At 43.7% G+C, this 14,389-nt stretch overlaps 1 protein-coding gene across 1 annotated transcript in view; it reads left to right on the plus strand.

The window, feature by feature from the left end:
- The window catches only part of LOC308220725 (calpain-8-like), a gene marked incomplete at both ends in the record, with an annotated part of 29,967 nt that extends 22,347 nt beyond the window's left edge, over positions 1 to 7,620 (plus strand). The window contains 9 exons of the mRNA XM_080617081.1: positions 23 to 59; positions 734 to 799; positions 1,730 to 1,787; positions 2,354 to 2,418; positions 3,577 to 3,645; positions 4,933 to 5,011; positions 5,917 to 6,033; positions 6,647 to 6,705; positions 7,597 to 7,620. Of these exons, the coding sequence (XP_080473207.1) occupies positions 23 to 59; positions 734 to 799; positions 1,730 to 1,787; positions 2,354 to 2,418; positions 3,577 to 3,645; positions 4,933 to 5,011; positions 5,917 to 6,033; positions 6,647 to 6,705; positions 7,597 to 7,620 (574 nt within the window). The remainder of the gene's footprint in view (positions 1 to 22; positions 60 to 733; positions 800 to 1,729; positions 1,788 to 2,353; positions 2,419 to 3,576; positions 3,646 to 4,932; positions 5,012 to 5,916; positions 6,034 to 6,646; positions 6,706 to 7,596) is intronic.
- Between the last annotated feature and the right edge of the window lie 6,769 nt (positions 7,621 to 14,389).

Below are 14,389 nucleotides of genomic sequence, written 5' to 3' on the forward strand. Positions count from 1 at the left end.
TTTCTTTCCTTTTTTTCCTTAGGATAATAGGTGATGTGGTGTCTGCAAAACCATACGAGGTAAATGTCTTAACTGGGAGGATCAGTTTGTCTTATCAGACTTCTCCTTCATAATATGGGGGCAAAACAGGGGCAAGGTTTTAACTTCTCCCTGAGCTGGGATCACAGTATGTGTTTGTGCTCAGGAAAAATATTTTTTGGGATATTTATTTATGTGATGTATTTATGGGGATTCTTTACATATCTCCATGTCTTAGTTTTGTGTGCATTTTCATGTACCTGGGGCCTTGGGGCACAGAAACTGAACCCTTGTAGACCGGGCTGGAACACATTAAATTGTTCTTCCATCTAGCACAGGTAGGAGGAGGCAGCGGGGGCACAGAATGATCCTTTCCATAGAAACAGTCTTCCTGAAATTACACAAGCAGACTGCCAAGGAGCTGCTGAACAGCTTTGGCCAGGGGCAGCAGCATTTTCATTGCAGCTATTTCATAAAACTGGCTTGGAAGCAGAAGAAAACTTCTACATCAGTCTCAAAAAGTATTTACTCCCATTTGAAGCCAGCCCCTGGCTGGTAGTGATTTAAGCAGTGTCTCTGTTTTGCCATTGCTGCAGAGCAAGTGCTCATTTTCCTTTGCTGTAAATAGTCCTCTGTAAAGCTGCTTTACGATATTCACAGCTTGCTTTCCAGAACCACCTTGTAAACCACACTCTTGGTCATCTCTTTCTTCTAGCCTCATGTTGATAACAAAGATACAGATGATGAGTTCAAGACTCTGTTTCAAAAGCTCTCTGGAGAGGTAAGTGGATTAAAGTGAAAGATAAAGATTGGGACCTCTCTGTTACAATTATGCAAATATTTGAATTACTGATTCCTTTTTCTGTGTGCTCTTCAGAAAATCAAGCAGTTCTCTCTTTTTACTACATCACAACTTCAGTTCAATTTCTTTTTCAATAGAGCAGGTTTACTGCAATGTTCCTCTTATTGGTGCACAATGTGATTTGTTCCTTCGGTAATGCAGGGCATGGGATAACTTTGAAAATAAGGGTGATAGGAGTGAGGACTGTGGAAATATTATTGCACGATGAAATAAATTACCTGTGGAGTTACTGTGTAATTCTGACGATTGCTTCATTGGCCAATTCCTTCCTTTTTGTTTAGAAGCCCCACGAATTGGGAAACTGTTGGCTGAACTTCCTCTCTATTTATTGTAATTGACAAACGTTACCTACGAAGCCCTGCTGCGCTACCCTGTGGCTGCCATGTCAGATTTCCTCTTCATGAACAGGTGGCCACTGGCACTGGAGAGGGAAAACATCTTGTTAGTTAGAAAGACCTTTTTGAGTTCTGAGAGGGCAATTTTAGTGTTGTTTGATTGGTAGTTTCTATAAGCCTGGAAAATCTCAAATCTCAAATGATCTCCTGAACAAGAAAGACAACAGTCACCCAATTCAGTCAAATCTGTTACAAAATTTACAGTAGGTACCATGGGTCATGGCACCTAACAAAACACTTATTTTCCATTTGAAAGTGTAGGAAATATGGTTTCTAAAGATCTCCTCCATGGAATGTATGATGGTAAATGTGAACTATTACAAAAACATTAAAGGTTTACATGCCTTAGATATAGAAGGAAAATGGTCTCTGGCTGTCTGACAGCAAATGAATATAGCTTGTTTCAAAAATTGTTTTGTGTTAACACTTTAAGTATGTTTTCTTTTCTGTCCAGGACTGTGAAGTGACTGCAATTGAACTTAAAACTATCCTAAACCAGGTTTTGGCTAAAAGTAAGTAATGTTATGTAGTTCCCATTGAATAGAGCTGAGAAGCACATGCTGAAATGGCAAGGCATAAAGTTGCTCTTTGGTCAGTGAATGTCTGTTTTTGGATCCATCAGGATACGGATTGGATCTGTGCTAACAAAACCCAGCTCTATCAGCTAAGGGAAATGAAAAACTGAATTTGTGCCTGAGCTCAGTGTCTCCTGCCTTGTTGAACCTCTAATATGAGGGCAAAATGCATCACCTGGTGCTCCCATTCCAAGCCGGCTGATCTCCTGCAGAGGCACTATATTCCCTGTATCTTCCTGGGACAGCAACCATGGGAAGATATTATTATGCTGCTGCATGATTTCTGTGGACAGATAGAGGCTTACCACCCCCAAACCCAATAGCATCCCCTGCCCATGTGCCAAAAAAGCCATGTTAATCAGCTGAAGGAAAATAGTGGAAGAAATGGCAAAGCATTTACTTTGATAACAAGATTTTAAGATGACTGACATTTCCAGGGTTGTCTGCAGGAAAATTTGTCCAAAAGTATTCCTGACTTGGATTTTTACTTCCTTCTTGTACAGGAAAGGATATTAAAAGTGATGGATTCAACATTAACACTTGCAGAGAGATGATCAGCCTTTTAGATGTATCCTTTGAACATCAGTTCATCACCTCTAAAATCTCTGGATCTCATTGCAAAAGTTTGTGACAAGATGGGCCAAGTTTACGTTTCCATTGTCCAGGCACAAGGTTGGAGGCATAAAATTCAGTCAAGCAGCAATATCAGCTCGGAGTGGCAGAAACCTGAACCATGTAATCATGAACTGCTTCTCTCACCTGCTCTGCATCTCTCATTGCTTAAACTTTTCCCTAAAAATAGCAGGGGAAGAAGCAGGAACCTTCTGCCTGGATGCATCTGTGCAGTTTTGGATGCATACACAGTGTGCTTGGCAGGAGGCAGGTTTTAAGCACAACCGCAACCTCTAAGCCAGGTACTGCTTGGAGAGCACAGAGCTCAAAGCAGCGGAGACAGGCTGGAGAGCCTCTTCAAAGGGGGAAGGCTACAAGTACATGCTGTGCCTCCCTCCGTTCTGCATAGCTTGTAGGACACATGGGAGCTAATAAGCTTTCCGTAACCAAAGGAAAAGTAGAGGTCAGCACGTGCCCAGTACTCCCTTGGTAGCCAGTGTACTGGGAGGGTCAAGAACCATGCTGCAATTCTGTTGTTGGCCTCATGGTCATGTTGAGGTCAGCAGGGATTAGCTGTGGATCTTGTGGATCACTGTCTGTTAGAAGTGATGCCTTTGCCGTACACTCCAGCCTCCCAAACCCACCAGGGCAACTCAGCACCATGGGGGCCAACTCCCTCTTTCTGCATAATTCTCCATAGGAAGAAATGTTCAAGATCCTAAAGGACATGGGGGAAGACTCTGTACCCTACTGTTGGCTCTCTCTGTTCACTGCCTCTGGTTTCTAACACATTGCTGCGAGGCCAGTCCTCTTTTTCCCTAAGGATTCTAATCTGCTGTTAACTGTGCAAAATGCAAGTGGATCTCATCTTGCTTATATATTTAGCAATCCCATATATCATTCCTTGAGAGTGCAGATAGCCTAGAAATTCTTGGCATGCCTTTAGCTAAGCAAATGTAAGGCTGTAGGCATGTCTGTGTGAGATGGAGATGCATTCCAGATGAGAACTAATGGCATTAAGATGACACCGTGATGCATGATTTACTTTTATCAGTTAGTTTTGCTAAGGATAGAGGAATCCTGAATTTGTGAACCATGCCTTAACATGACGCAGACCAATGGGACTGGCACCTTGGGACTTGTAGAGTTCAAGACACTTTGGATGAAGATTCAAAAGTATTTGGTAATAATATTTCTGTCTCCCCTTTCTTCTCAGCTCTGAAGTACAGATCCAGAACTGAGATAGGCAGATGTACTTGGAAGCCTTCCTTCTCATGGCTGAAGTTTTTTCCAGGGCTCAGAAACACTCCTGACTTCAAAGGGCACAAGCAGGTCCTCTTTCACCTTGGCCCCACTGTACTCCATAATTTGTAATACCTTATGGAAAGCCAGATTAACCCTCTTTCATTGTTGGCAAAGACAGTTCTCTTGGCTGCCTGCTGTATTAAAGCTCATATGAACATATTTCTGCTGTTGCAGTATGTTACGTTGCCAGCTGAGCCCCAGCAAACACAAGAAACACAATTTTTAGGACCTACAAAAGGCTGGCTTTGTATTTTTAAGATTTTTAAAGTGCTGAATTAGTTTTCTGGCAGAGGATTTAAAATCCAAGAAGTTCACCCAGAATCAAGCAGTCCAAAAGAAGGTCAAATTTGGACCTGCTTTATTTGACAACATGCCTTTCAGGCAAGCCTGCTGCTACCGTTCTTGATTCAGGTCATCACAGAACATCTGTCCTGGAGGTTCATGAGGAAATGATGGGCTCATGAAGCACCATATGGATTCTGGGGCTGGTATCAGCAGAGCAAGCCCTGAGAACCAATTCTAGTCTGAGCTGTAGGTCTGTGTGGCATCTAATTCTGGGTAATAAACCTGCTGGCAGTAGGAAGCATCTGTCATCATGTCTGAAATATTAAGCAAAATGGACTCTGTCTGTTGCAGTGTTTGCCAAATGATAGGATATTTTCCTCAATGGCCTGTCTGCCACCATGTAACGTGGAGGCAGGCAGGCTGCCAGCCCTTGGGAATGTGTTTCCCAGTCTGCCTTGCTTGCCAGTAACCACTTGAAACATTCCAGGGGCTCATTAATGTTTCAGAGAGTAGGAGCTTAGGCTGGTAGGGGCAGCCCCTGTCCCAGCCATCAGAATCTGGAGGCACAGCAGAGTGATGGTATGGACTCAGCAGAGGTAGGTATGATTGTCCTGGCATTAATCTAGGTACACGAACAGGGAGGATGGCAGGGCACAGGCTGCAGGATGGACTAATAAACCAAGGTTAAAGCCTAGAGAAGCCCTGATTGTTTCATTCTGGCTGCTAACCCCTGGTGAGCCTCGTGTTACCATGTCTTCACTGCTGCTGTTACGCAGCTGTGAACGCCAAAGCCTGCCTGACTGTGCTTGCACCATTGCATTACTGTGGAGGCACACACTGAAAAGCTGTCTCCTCATTCCCGCATTCCCCTCTGCTGCAGGAAATCTATAAGAAAGTGGACAGTGACTACTCTGGCACCATAGACTCCCATGAGATGCGAAATGCCCTCAGAGAGGCAGGTGAGTACACTGCTCAGGGACACCAGTGGATCATCAAATATTGGAAGAACGTGAAGGTTTTTAAAGGCTCCGTTTTCTTCCAATGTCCTAGATCACAGAATTGCCAGTGCCATTCTCCGTTCCTGACAGTCACATAAAGCTATGTCCTTTTGCTTTTATATACATCAAAACCCATCCTCTGTTCTGCATTATGAGCCACTGATATTTTTGTCCATGCTGTGACCACTGCTTATCCATCTGATTATTACTTGTTCCATTTTTGGCCTCATTATTTCCTAATCTAGTTGTCATCTTTCAGAGCTATGTCCAAATCCTCTCTTCATCTCCTCCCACCACCTTTCTCTGCACTACAGAAGGTGCAAGCCTGATCAAGGCATGCCTCAACAATATCCTGTCTGATGTTTGCTATTCATTTTTGGAGCAGTGCTTGCCAGCTCAGGGGCATCTACAGGAGCACTGTTTTTTTAATCTGTCTTGTGTTCAGTGGAGTTCATGTGAATGATCCAGAGACAGAAATAGCATTAATATGGGCCTGAATAGAGCCCAATGTGTCATGTGAGCAGTAGGCTGTACTGCAATCACTGCTATTCAGCTGCAGCGCCAAGACTCGCTAATTAGGGGTTTATCTGGGGAACATAGGACTGCTTATGCTCTGAAACAATGTGAAATATGCAGCCTGAAAAAATGCTGTGGGAGAACTTTATGCCTCTCTTCACCCAGCACAATGGGCTTTGGAAAGGACCCACAGCAGAGGTAGGTGATGGAGTTCAGCAAAGATTTGAAGAGGAGGAGTCCTGTCCTTCACCCAGGTCTGCCTGCAGCTGCAGCAGCCCATGGATCAGTCACATCAAAGACAGCAGATTAACCTGCTGTGTCAGTGATTCATGTGCTTCCTATGCCTTCAGGTTTCATGCTCAACGATCAGATGCAACATAGCATTGTCATCCGCTACGCCTGCAGCAAGCTGTCCATTGACTTTGATGGCTTCGTGGCCTGTATGATCCGCTTGGAGACCCTGTTCAGTAAGTGCCTCCATTCACCAGCCATGGGGAATTCCTGTAAACTTTGAGGTTTCATTAAGTATTTGGTGTCTTTTAACTGTGAATGTAGCAAATTTCATGGCAATTTGAGTGTGCCAGCAAAATTGTGTCTGTCAGAGCAAGCAGAAGAGAAAAAGCAGAAGTCTTTCTGTCTGAATAACCATGGAGAGTGGAGGGACATGTTTACATAGCCTATCGTGCTCTTCTTTACAGTCATCTGCACTTCTTGGTCAGTGTTCTGGTCCCCAAGTTGCCCCAGCTCTGATAAATGGTACCATTTATCGTTTATAGTCCTTACTCAGACCTGATTTACAGGTTTGTCCCCAGATCATACCAGATGCTACTGCATCAGATTTTGTAGTTGTCCTACTGCCAACTCCTAGTTTGGGGCTGTAGATCTATTCCACCACATGAAGTGGCTTATAAATTACTTGTAAGAGGAAAGGAAAACAGCTGTAGTTTTATGTTACAGAACCAGTCTAGATTTCTAGTAGATAATGGCAAAAAGCCAGATCTCTACATTTTGTCAGTATTTCTCTACATGCCAAATTCTGTAGTTTATATCCTATTTTTTTCTCCATCTTCTACTTTTCAGAAGTGTTTCATCTCCTGGACAAAAAGAAGAGTGGAGTCATACAACTCTCTCTGGCTGAGGTAAGGCTGGTCAGATTGAAATGCCGTCTGGTTAAGCTACAGCAATGGACCACACTAAAATACATTTCTTTAAAATCACTATTATAAGTGGTAAACTCAATAGTGATTCAGAGGGAAAGTTTGTTTAGGTGAAAAGGTTCTTCAGCTCGGAAGGCCTGTCTGAATCAGTAGAATGAACATTTACCTTACATGAGCAAAAAAGTAAAGATACATTTAAAACGCTTGAGGTTGCTTGAGAAGATGCTTACACAGTGTGTTTCACGATCTACTTTAAGAGGGAAGTGGCCAGTTCTTCAGAAAACACACAGCAGGGAACTGTTCTTTTTTGGCAGAGAATGTACCTGCCAGAATTAGAAGAGACCTTTAAAGGTGTCAGGTCTTCTTTTCCCCACATTGTTTTTAATGCACATTTCTCCAGCTGAAGCTGTAATAAAAGCGATCAGCTTGAGTCTTCCCTTTGCAGAATACTAATATATCTCATGAAACAGCTGGAAGGGGCCTCAAGAGGTCCATCCAATTAGTCCTCTCAGCTGAAGACTGGCTCAAAGGGAGGAGGATGGCTAGGAAGGCCTGTGACCTTCAGTCACAGTTAGTTTAAACTGAACTGAACTTGTACATGGCATATTCCAGCCTTGGACTATTTCAAAGGCCTTGCAATTTGCCCTGGAGGACTGCTCTTCTCTTGGAAGAGACACCACTTGCAATGTCTGGGGCTGATCCTGGCAATACATTCCCCCCAAGTTCCAGAGCAAATGGATCCTCCATGTATTACAGATTACAACTCAGCTCTGGCCTTTCCCAGCTTGTTCTCCCAGAGCTGTGGCAGAGTGCACCAGTGGCATCTTGTGGACCTTCCAGATGGTCTGACTCCTTGTTCTGTTTCTCCTTCAGTGGCTGTGCTGCACACTGGTTTGAACCACGGTCAGTGAATTCAGCAGAGACCTCTGAGGATCTTCTGAACGCAGAACCACTCATTTGGCTTCTCCTTGTTATGAAAAACAGAAACTTGTTTTTATTACTGTCAAGTTATTTTGAACCCGCTAGAAATGAAGTAATCTCCCATCAGTTATAAAATAAATGCATTCTTGAATGAAAAGAAATAAACAAATAAAACAAACCCAAACCCAACCTGCTTTACTTTTCCTGCCCAAACAGTATTTGTGTGTCATGCTGGAATGTCACAAATTTTGACTTACCATAGGTAGGTCCAGGTGGCTTTGGTTTGACTTCTGACTGTGCTTTAAAGTTCAGTAGTGTTCAAAATCCTGGATCTCCACTGCCTGAAACATCCAGCGTATGTTTCACAGAGAGAAACTCATGCTCAGAGCATGGGTAAAATCCGTGTGGCTGCTCTGGCTAACTCCCTTCCCAGCCAACTGTGTTCTTTGGCAATGCCAAGTGCCCATAGAAGCTGGAGGTGAGGGACTCACAGGCAACCAATGAACTGCTGAGAGCACAGGGAAATTGGGCATAGACAGAGCCCTGAGGATGGATGGGGAATCAGGCAAACATGATGGAACTCCTCTGCATGTCTTGGCTCAGTCTCCCAGGGTGAGGAGAGAGGATGGAAGGCCATAGGCAAGTTGCTGCTGTTATTTCAGCTGAGAACTTCTCCAGTGAATGCTTGTCCATATGTGGATTTCAGCACCCAAAGATAGGTTTGGGAGTTTTAGGAGGTGAGTGTCTGGAGCTCAGAAGCTCATGAATGCAAGTGTGAGAGGAGAAAGATAAAATGAATACATAGGGTGGGTCTTGGAGCTTAAGGCTATGAGGGACATGCTAATGTGGATCATGATTTAAAGAAGAAACTGAAGCTAATAGTCACTGGCTAACAGTGCTATGCCTTCCTGAGATCCTGTAAAACCTTTGACCCTTAAAAGATCTCTCTGCATTTAATTTCTCAGAATTACAGAGTAACAGCATAACAATGCAGGCAAGATAATCTAGCAGTCCTTTAGCAATCAGAAAACGGTTCTGTAACTTGCAGTAATGATCTCACAAGACAACATGGGTTTGACATTTCTCCTGGGAGCGGAAGCAGTGCAGGCAAAGATCTGTGTCCCCAAGGCAGATGTGGAGCCCATGCTTCATCCCTCTCTCTCTTTAGTGCTATGTTTGAGAGGGGCCTTTCTCCATGGCTGCTTGTTCCTAAGCTCTTTCTTTGAGCAGCAACAAAGCTGTTGTTTGGTTCCCATCTCTGAACGCAGAAAGCCTCATGACAAACCCCGAGCCTCTGCTTGACATCTCCCAGCGTTTCTTCTTGGTGCTGGCTACAGCTCTGTGACTAAAAGGAGTGTATGACCTGCTTTGGAGTGTGGCTCTGCCTCTCTAATGGACAGTATTTGCTACTCTCATTTGGAGATCTACTAGTAATAGAGAAATAAATACTTAGTTCAGGTTGCAGTATAAAAACAGCCAGTGGGGGAATCATAGGCTTTCCCCTGCTGTCCTTGTGCATGTATCACTAGTCATGACATGCACGCAGCTGTCTTATGTTGCCACCAGTTTCTCATGGTAGATATTTGCCTGCTGACCAACAATAGACATCTACATACCTGCAGCTGCCTGGAAGACAGAGCTACATGGGGCAAGAGGAAGTTTCCAAACCTTGGTTATTTTCTAGTGAGTGCTCTGCCTGTTCAGTAAGACGAACATGTCCTTCCCTGCACTGTATGTTGAGTATGCAACATGCCTCCCTGCTAACCATGCAGCAGGGTGAGCTGACTGCTTGCAGCTTCAGATTTGCTTTCTGCTCACATGCGCTATTCATCAGTTCATTCCAATTATGATCACAGAGAGGCCTTTCTTCACAGGACTGGGAAGGCTCAAATGTAAGCAGAAATCCATTGCACGCTCCCAGTTCTTCTCCCTTTATATCAATCAAAGTGCCCCACCACAATAATTCCTGTAGTTATTGCAGTGACTTTCACCCTCCTGTACAGGATGGGCAGAGTGCTGCACTCCATCTTCCTTTATCTTTGGGAAGCAGGCAACTCCACAGAAGCCACCTCCTCTTTCATTTGTTCTTTGAACACAGCACTTGGCTATCAGGTCTAAGAGAACAACTGCTCAAAAATAAGCCTTTCCATTGGACTGAATGCCTTATTCTCACGTGATGCATCTGCAAAAGATGATTAACATCCACCTTATTTTCCTTCCTTGTGCTGCAAGCTGAGCAAATATCTGCACGTCTCAGTTCTCCCAGTTAGTCCTGATGGGGCTAAAATGCCTTTTGGTTAAAATGCCTGTAGCAGCTCCTGTGGAAGCAGTGGGGCACAATAGGCTGAGCCAGGGCTTGGCATTTGGACTCTCTGCATTCTTACACCCTGCATGCTGGCCAGGTTTCATTTTTGGAGCAGTGAAACACCACAGCTCCTGTTAGATTTGAGTACCTCAGTTATGGGGAATTATAATGCAGGCAAGTCACAAAGGTTCATGAATTTATGATACATTCCCTGTCACTATGAAAACTATGCTGCATGGCATTCTCAGCACTTTATTTAGAAAAGTGGGGCAAAAGAGATCCCCATGGAAACTCTGCAATGGCTCTTCAGATCTTCCCTTTCTCTCTCCAATTTCCCTTAGAAATGTCTTCGTTTGTGCTGCAGCCTTGTGAACTGCGAACTTGAACTCTGTCCATTGCTCCTGTAAGATATAATTCACATTAGACCGTGTTGAGAGTTTCAGATTCCTTGTACACTAATTGTCTTGTGGTTGCCTATAGAGGAACTTTCTGTGGGTATAAACCCTTCCATATCAGCATGTGACACCAGTTTTGCACTAGCGTAAATATCTGCATAAGGTGCAAGACCACCATGGGGATTTGGAATTCTGCCTACAAGCTAGCAGGATCAAAAGAATCAACCTCATACATGCAATTATCTGTCACCTGCTCCTCCTCCCAGAATGGGAGATTTACAGAGGCATCTCTCCTTTCCATCACTATAGGCTAATGATCAGATCCATGTCTTACAAGTAAGCACAGAAGGAGCACTCCTTTTCAAACTCCTTTTCATTCTTCACTTTAGAAAGTCCTATTTCACCTGACGCCATGTTATGTTTTAGTCCTTCATTTCCATACAGTTCAGACAACCTGGCAGGCCTGGAAGAACTGAGATACTGTGAGCATGTTTTTCCTTTTCATGTTATTCAGGATGCATCAAAAATTCCAGCCTGTTGTTGTTGTTATCCCAGCCTAAGCTTATAGACTGGAAATTCAAATAAAGTCCATAAAAACATGGGAGATTCTGGGTGCAAAAGGAACCCAAATTCCAAAGCTTTTGAAGTTTCTCCACCACTAATGATGTCCCCAGCGATAGTTAATCTTAAAGTAGTGCCCTGCTACTGCCTGACAAGCTTGTTGCCATGGTGTCTGTCTCTGCATAACTGGCACATACAGTATAAAACCCTCTCTTTCTTTAACAGAGCAAATTACTTCACTTGTTACTGTTGGCCCCTCATTAGCTCCTTTCTCTGTCTTTGAGATCTTTGATGCAGCTCCCACCTGAAGTGTAGGCCCCCATCAGCTCAGCATCATCTGCCAGTGCAGCTGGGAGGGCTGGAGTGGTTCTTGGGGAGGGTTGCGTTGGAAGGAAAAGGGTGTGAAGCAAAAAATAATCAGTAGTAATGGATCTGGGAGATGGACTAAAGAAGCATCTGAACAAATGGTGGGATAACAGCCAGGCAGAAGATGAATGAATCAGCTTTTCATCCATGCACGATTTGAACAGTGTCAGGAACGGGGGAAAACAAGTTCTTTGACTCCTGCTGCTATCAAGGATGAAAGCATGTGCACTCTCTTCGTAATACACAGGTCTGACGCAGAAAAACAAATCCTCTTCTCTTGTTTGGAAAACTCTGTAAAATATTGCTGGTTTTGTCCATTGCTCACCCATAGACAGTAAAAAATAGATTGTTGGCTCAAGGGGTGATTAATGTACTTTTTCTAACTCACCTCTTATTAGTTTAACCCTCTTCCCCTCCAAACCAGTGATGTCTTCTTTAAGTTCAAGCTGGCTGATCTGCTCCTCAGTAGATGCCTCACCAGTTTAGGTTTGCCTAGGCTAGTTTGAATGGAGTAGCTTGACCAAAGTACAAGTATAGCAGGTAACAGTGCAGGACTTCTTCCAGTATCTTAAAGCATTTCAGACTCCCCTAAATTCCCACATCCTTTTTGATATTCTCTCTCTTATTCTCTTAACTGCACAGATGGTCACATTTTTATCTGTGCTGTATGCTTCTTGTTAGATGACGTGGTAAAATGTTTTAGTGTTCCTCTGTTCTACGTAAAAAAGGCCACTGAAGCTAATTTTGAAGGGGAATTTCCATTATCCTTCTCAGTTGTTCACTTCCTGCTAGCTAAGATACAAGCCAAACCCGGGTAACAGGGTCTATACAGGTGCTCCAGACTTGGTACGTCGCTGTCAATTGCTGAGGTGGAGCAGCAGGAATAGCTACAATCACTGTCAAGGGGGACATCACCTAGGTGCAGTGCTGAGGTCATGTACCACTTTGAAGCAGCTCTCATAACACAGGTTTGTGGGGCACAGAGTCCTCAAGAAAACTGCTAGGCTATCCATGTAGAAAGCACCACAAGTCTTTCCCAAGATGCGTTTTCATTGCATTGTAAACACATGAGTACATTAAATACATTTTAATCTAAGTGGGTGTTTTATCTATGTCTTTACCCAGCCCTGTAGCTCCGTGGGGACACCACTGAACTCCCCACAACAAATGACACTGTGCTGGCAGTGGCACCACAGTCTGTGAGAAGAAAATAAGCAAGCGATCTCTGTGCCATTGAGGGCTTGTATTCAGACACAAAAGAATCATAGAATAATAGAATGGTTTGGAGGGGACCTTAAAGCTTATCTCATTCCAACCCCCTGACATGGGCAGGGACACCTTTCACTAGACCAGGTTGCTCAAAGCCCCATCCAAACTGGCCTTGAACACTGCCAGGGACAGTGCAGATCTCCCAGCTGGAGCTGCAGCTTTTGTTTCAAAAGCAAAGAAACTGATTCATTACTGGGTTCCCATAGCTCTCATTCCTTTTCACACCTCTGAAGGAAGTCAGGCCATTTCTTTGTCCACTAAAGCTTTTAAAGGAAAAAGAGTAGACCAGGGCAGTGCGACATTGCTTTAATTATAAAATCACCAGTGCTCTTTAATAAAGAATGGAATCCTTTTGCCACAGCTTAGCCACGGATAGCACAGGGTTTGGGATTTCCAGGTTTTTTTCATTTCTGTGTCTTATTTTCTCTGCACACCTTAACTGCCTATTTAGCCAGCACTCCTAGGCCAGTTTTTAGGCACAACTCTCTGAATACCTGGACTTTAATGTCATCTATCTTTAGTGTCGTCCATGTAGGCTTGATCTGGAAAGAAAATCTTTCCTTTTATTTAAAGAGATTTATTTGGTAATTGATATCAGTAAGATACCCAGCACAGTCAGTAAGCTAGCTAGCTTAAAACTGTATTTGTCTGTAAAACTGTTTACATTTTCCCAAGCTGTAATCACACTCTTAGACTGCTGTGTAAATATACTCAGCACACATGCTGAAGCAGGTATGATTTCTTGAGAGTTTAAAGGGACTTTGTGACCAACACAGTTTATGGCAAATTGTGTTTTGCTACATGCTAAAAGCTCATCGTGTTTGCTCACCAATTTGCATGGAGTTGGAGCTCAGGAAATGTGGTGCTTGTCAAACACAGGGTTGATTACTGACAGGGGCTGGCATTGTGGCAAGCAGCAGGGTCTCTGTGCTGGAGGGCTGTGGCATTCCCAGGGTTGTTCTGAAGTGCAGGTTGTGTTGTATGAAGGATGCTCCCCTCTGCCTTGGGTGGCATCTTATAGAATAGTTAGGGTTGGAAACGACCTTAAGATCATCTAGTTCCAAGCTTCTTGCTATGGGCAGGGACACCTCACACTAAACCATGCCACCCAAGGCTCTGTCCAACCTGGCCTTGAACACTGCCAGGGATGGAGCATTCACAACTTCCTTGGGCAACCCTTTCCAGTGCCTCACCACCCTCACAGTAAAGAATTTCCTCCTTATATCCAGTGTAAACTTCCCCTGTTTAAGTTTTACCCCGTTACCCCTTGTTCTGTCATTACAGTCCCTAATGAAGAGTCCATCCCCAGTATCCCCGTAGCTCCTTATCTTCTGCTGGGGAAGCCTCACCTGAGAGATGGTAACTGTGGATGCAGAAAACTAGGAGAATATTTTCCGTTTCAGAAAGAATCAGCATGGAATTCATTAGATAGAAGAAAGGAGATGAAAGGAAGAAAAAGAAAATGACAAAGTACTGACCTGACATCTAGTTTGTACAGCAGCTTCAGCCAAAATTCTCGGAGAAGGAGCTATTTGAAGCAGCAGTTGTGAGCTTAATAGAAACAAGGTTGATTCCAGACTTCTACATGTTAATTTAATTTGAACTCCTCTCGGTTTTGTGCTGGGATTCTTTGTGTGTGTGTTTGCTTTTATACATGCTGATAATGTTTGAATTTCAGACATGCTGGTCTAGGGCATGAAAGCTTGTATGAGGAATAATCTAACCAAATTTTAGTGTCCAGGCTGACTAGAGCACTAACAATGAGCAAGCTTTATGGAGAGAGGAAATAAAATTAATTCCACAGTTCATGCCTTGCGTTGTATGGTGCTACCCTAAATGAGTAGCAAGA

Source organism: Psittacula echo (assembly GCF_963264785.1).
Source record: "Psittacula echo genome assembly, chromosome: 4".
NCBI classification, from domain to species: domain Eukaryota; kingdom Metazoa; phylum Chordata; class Aves; order Psittaciformes; family Psittacidae; genus Psittacula; species Psittacula echo.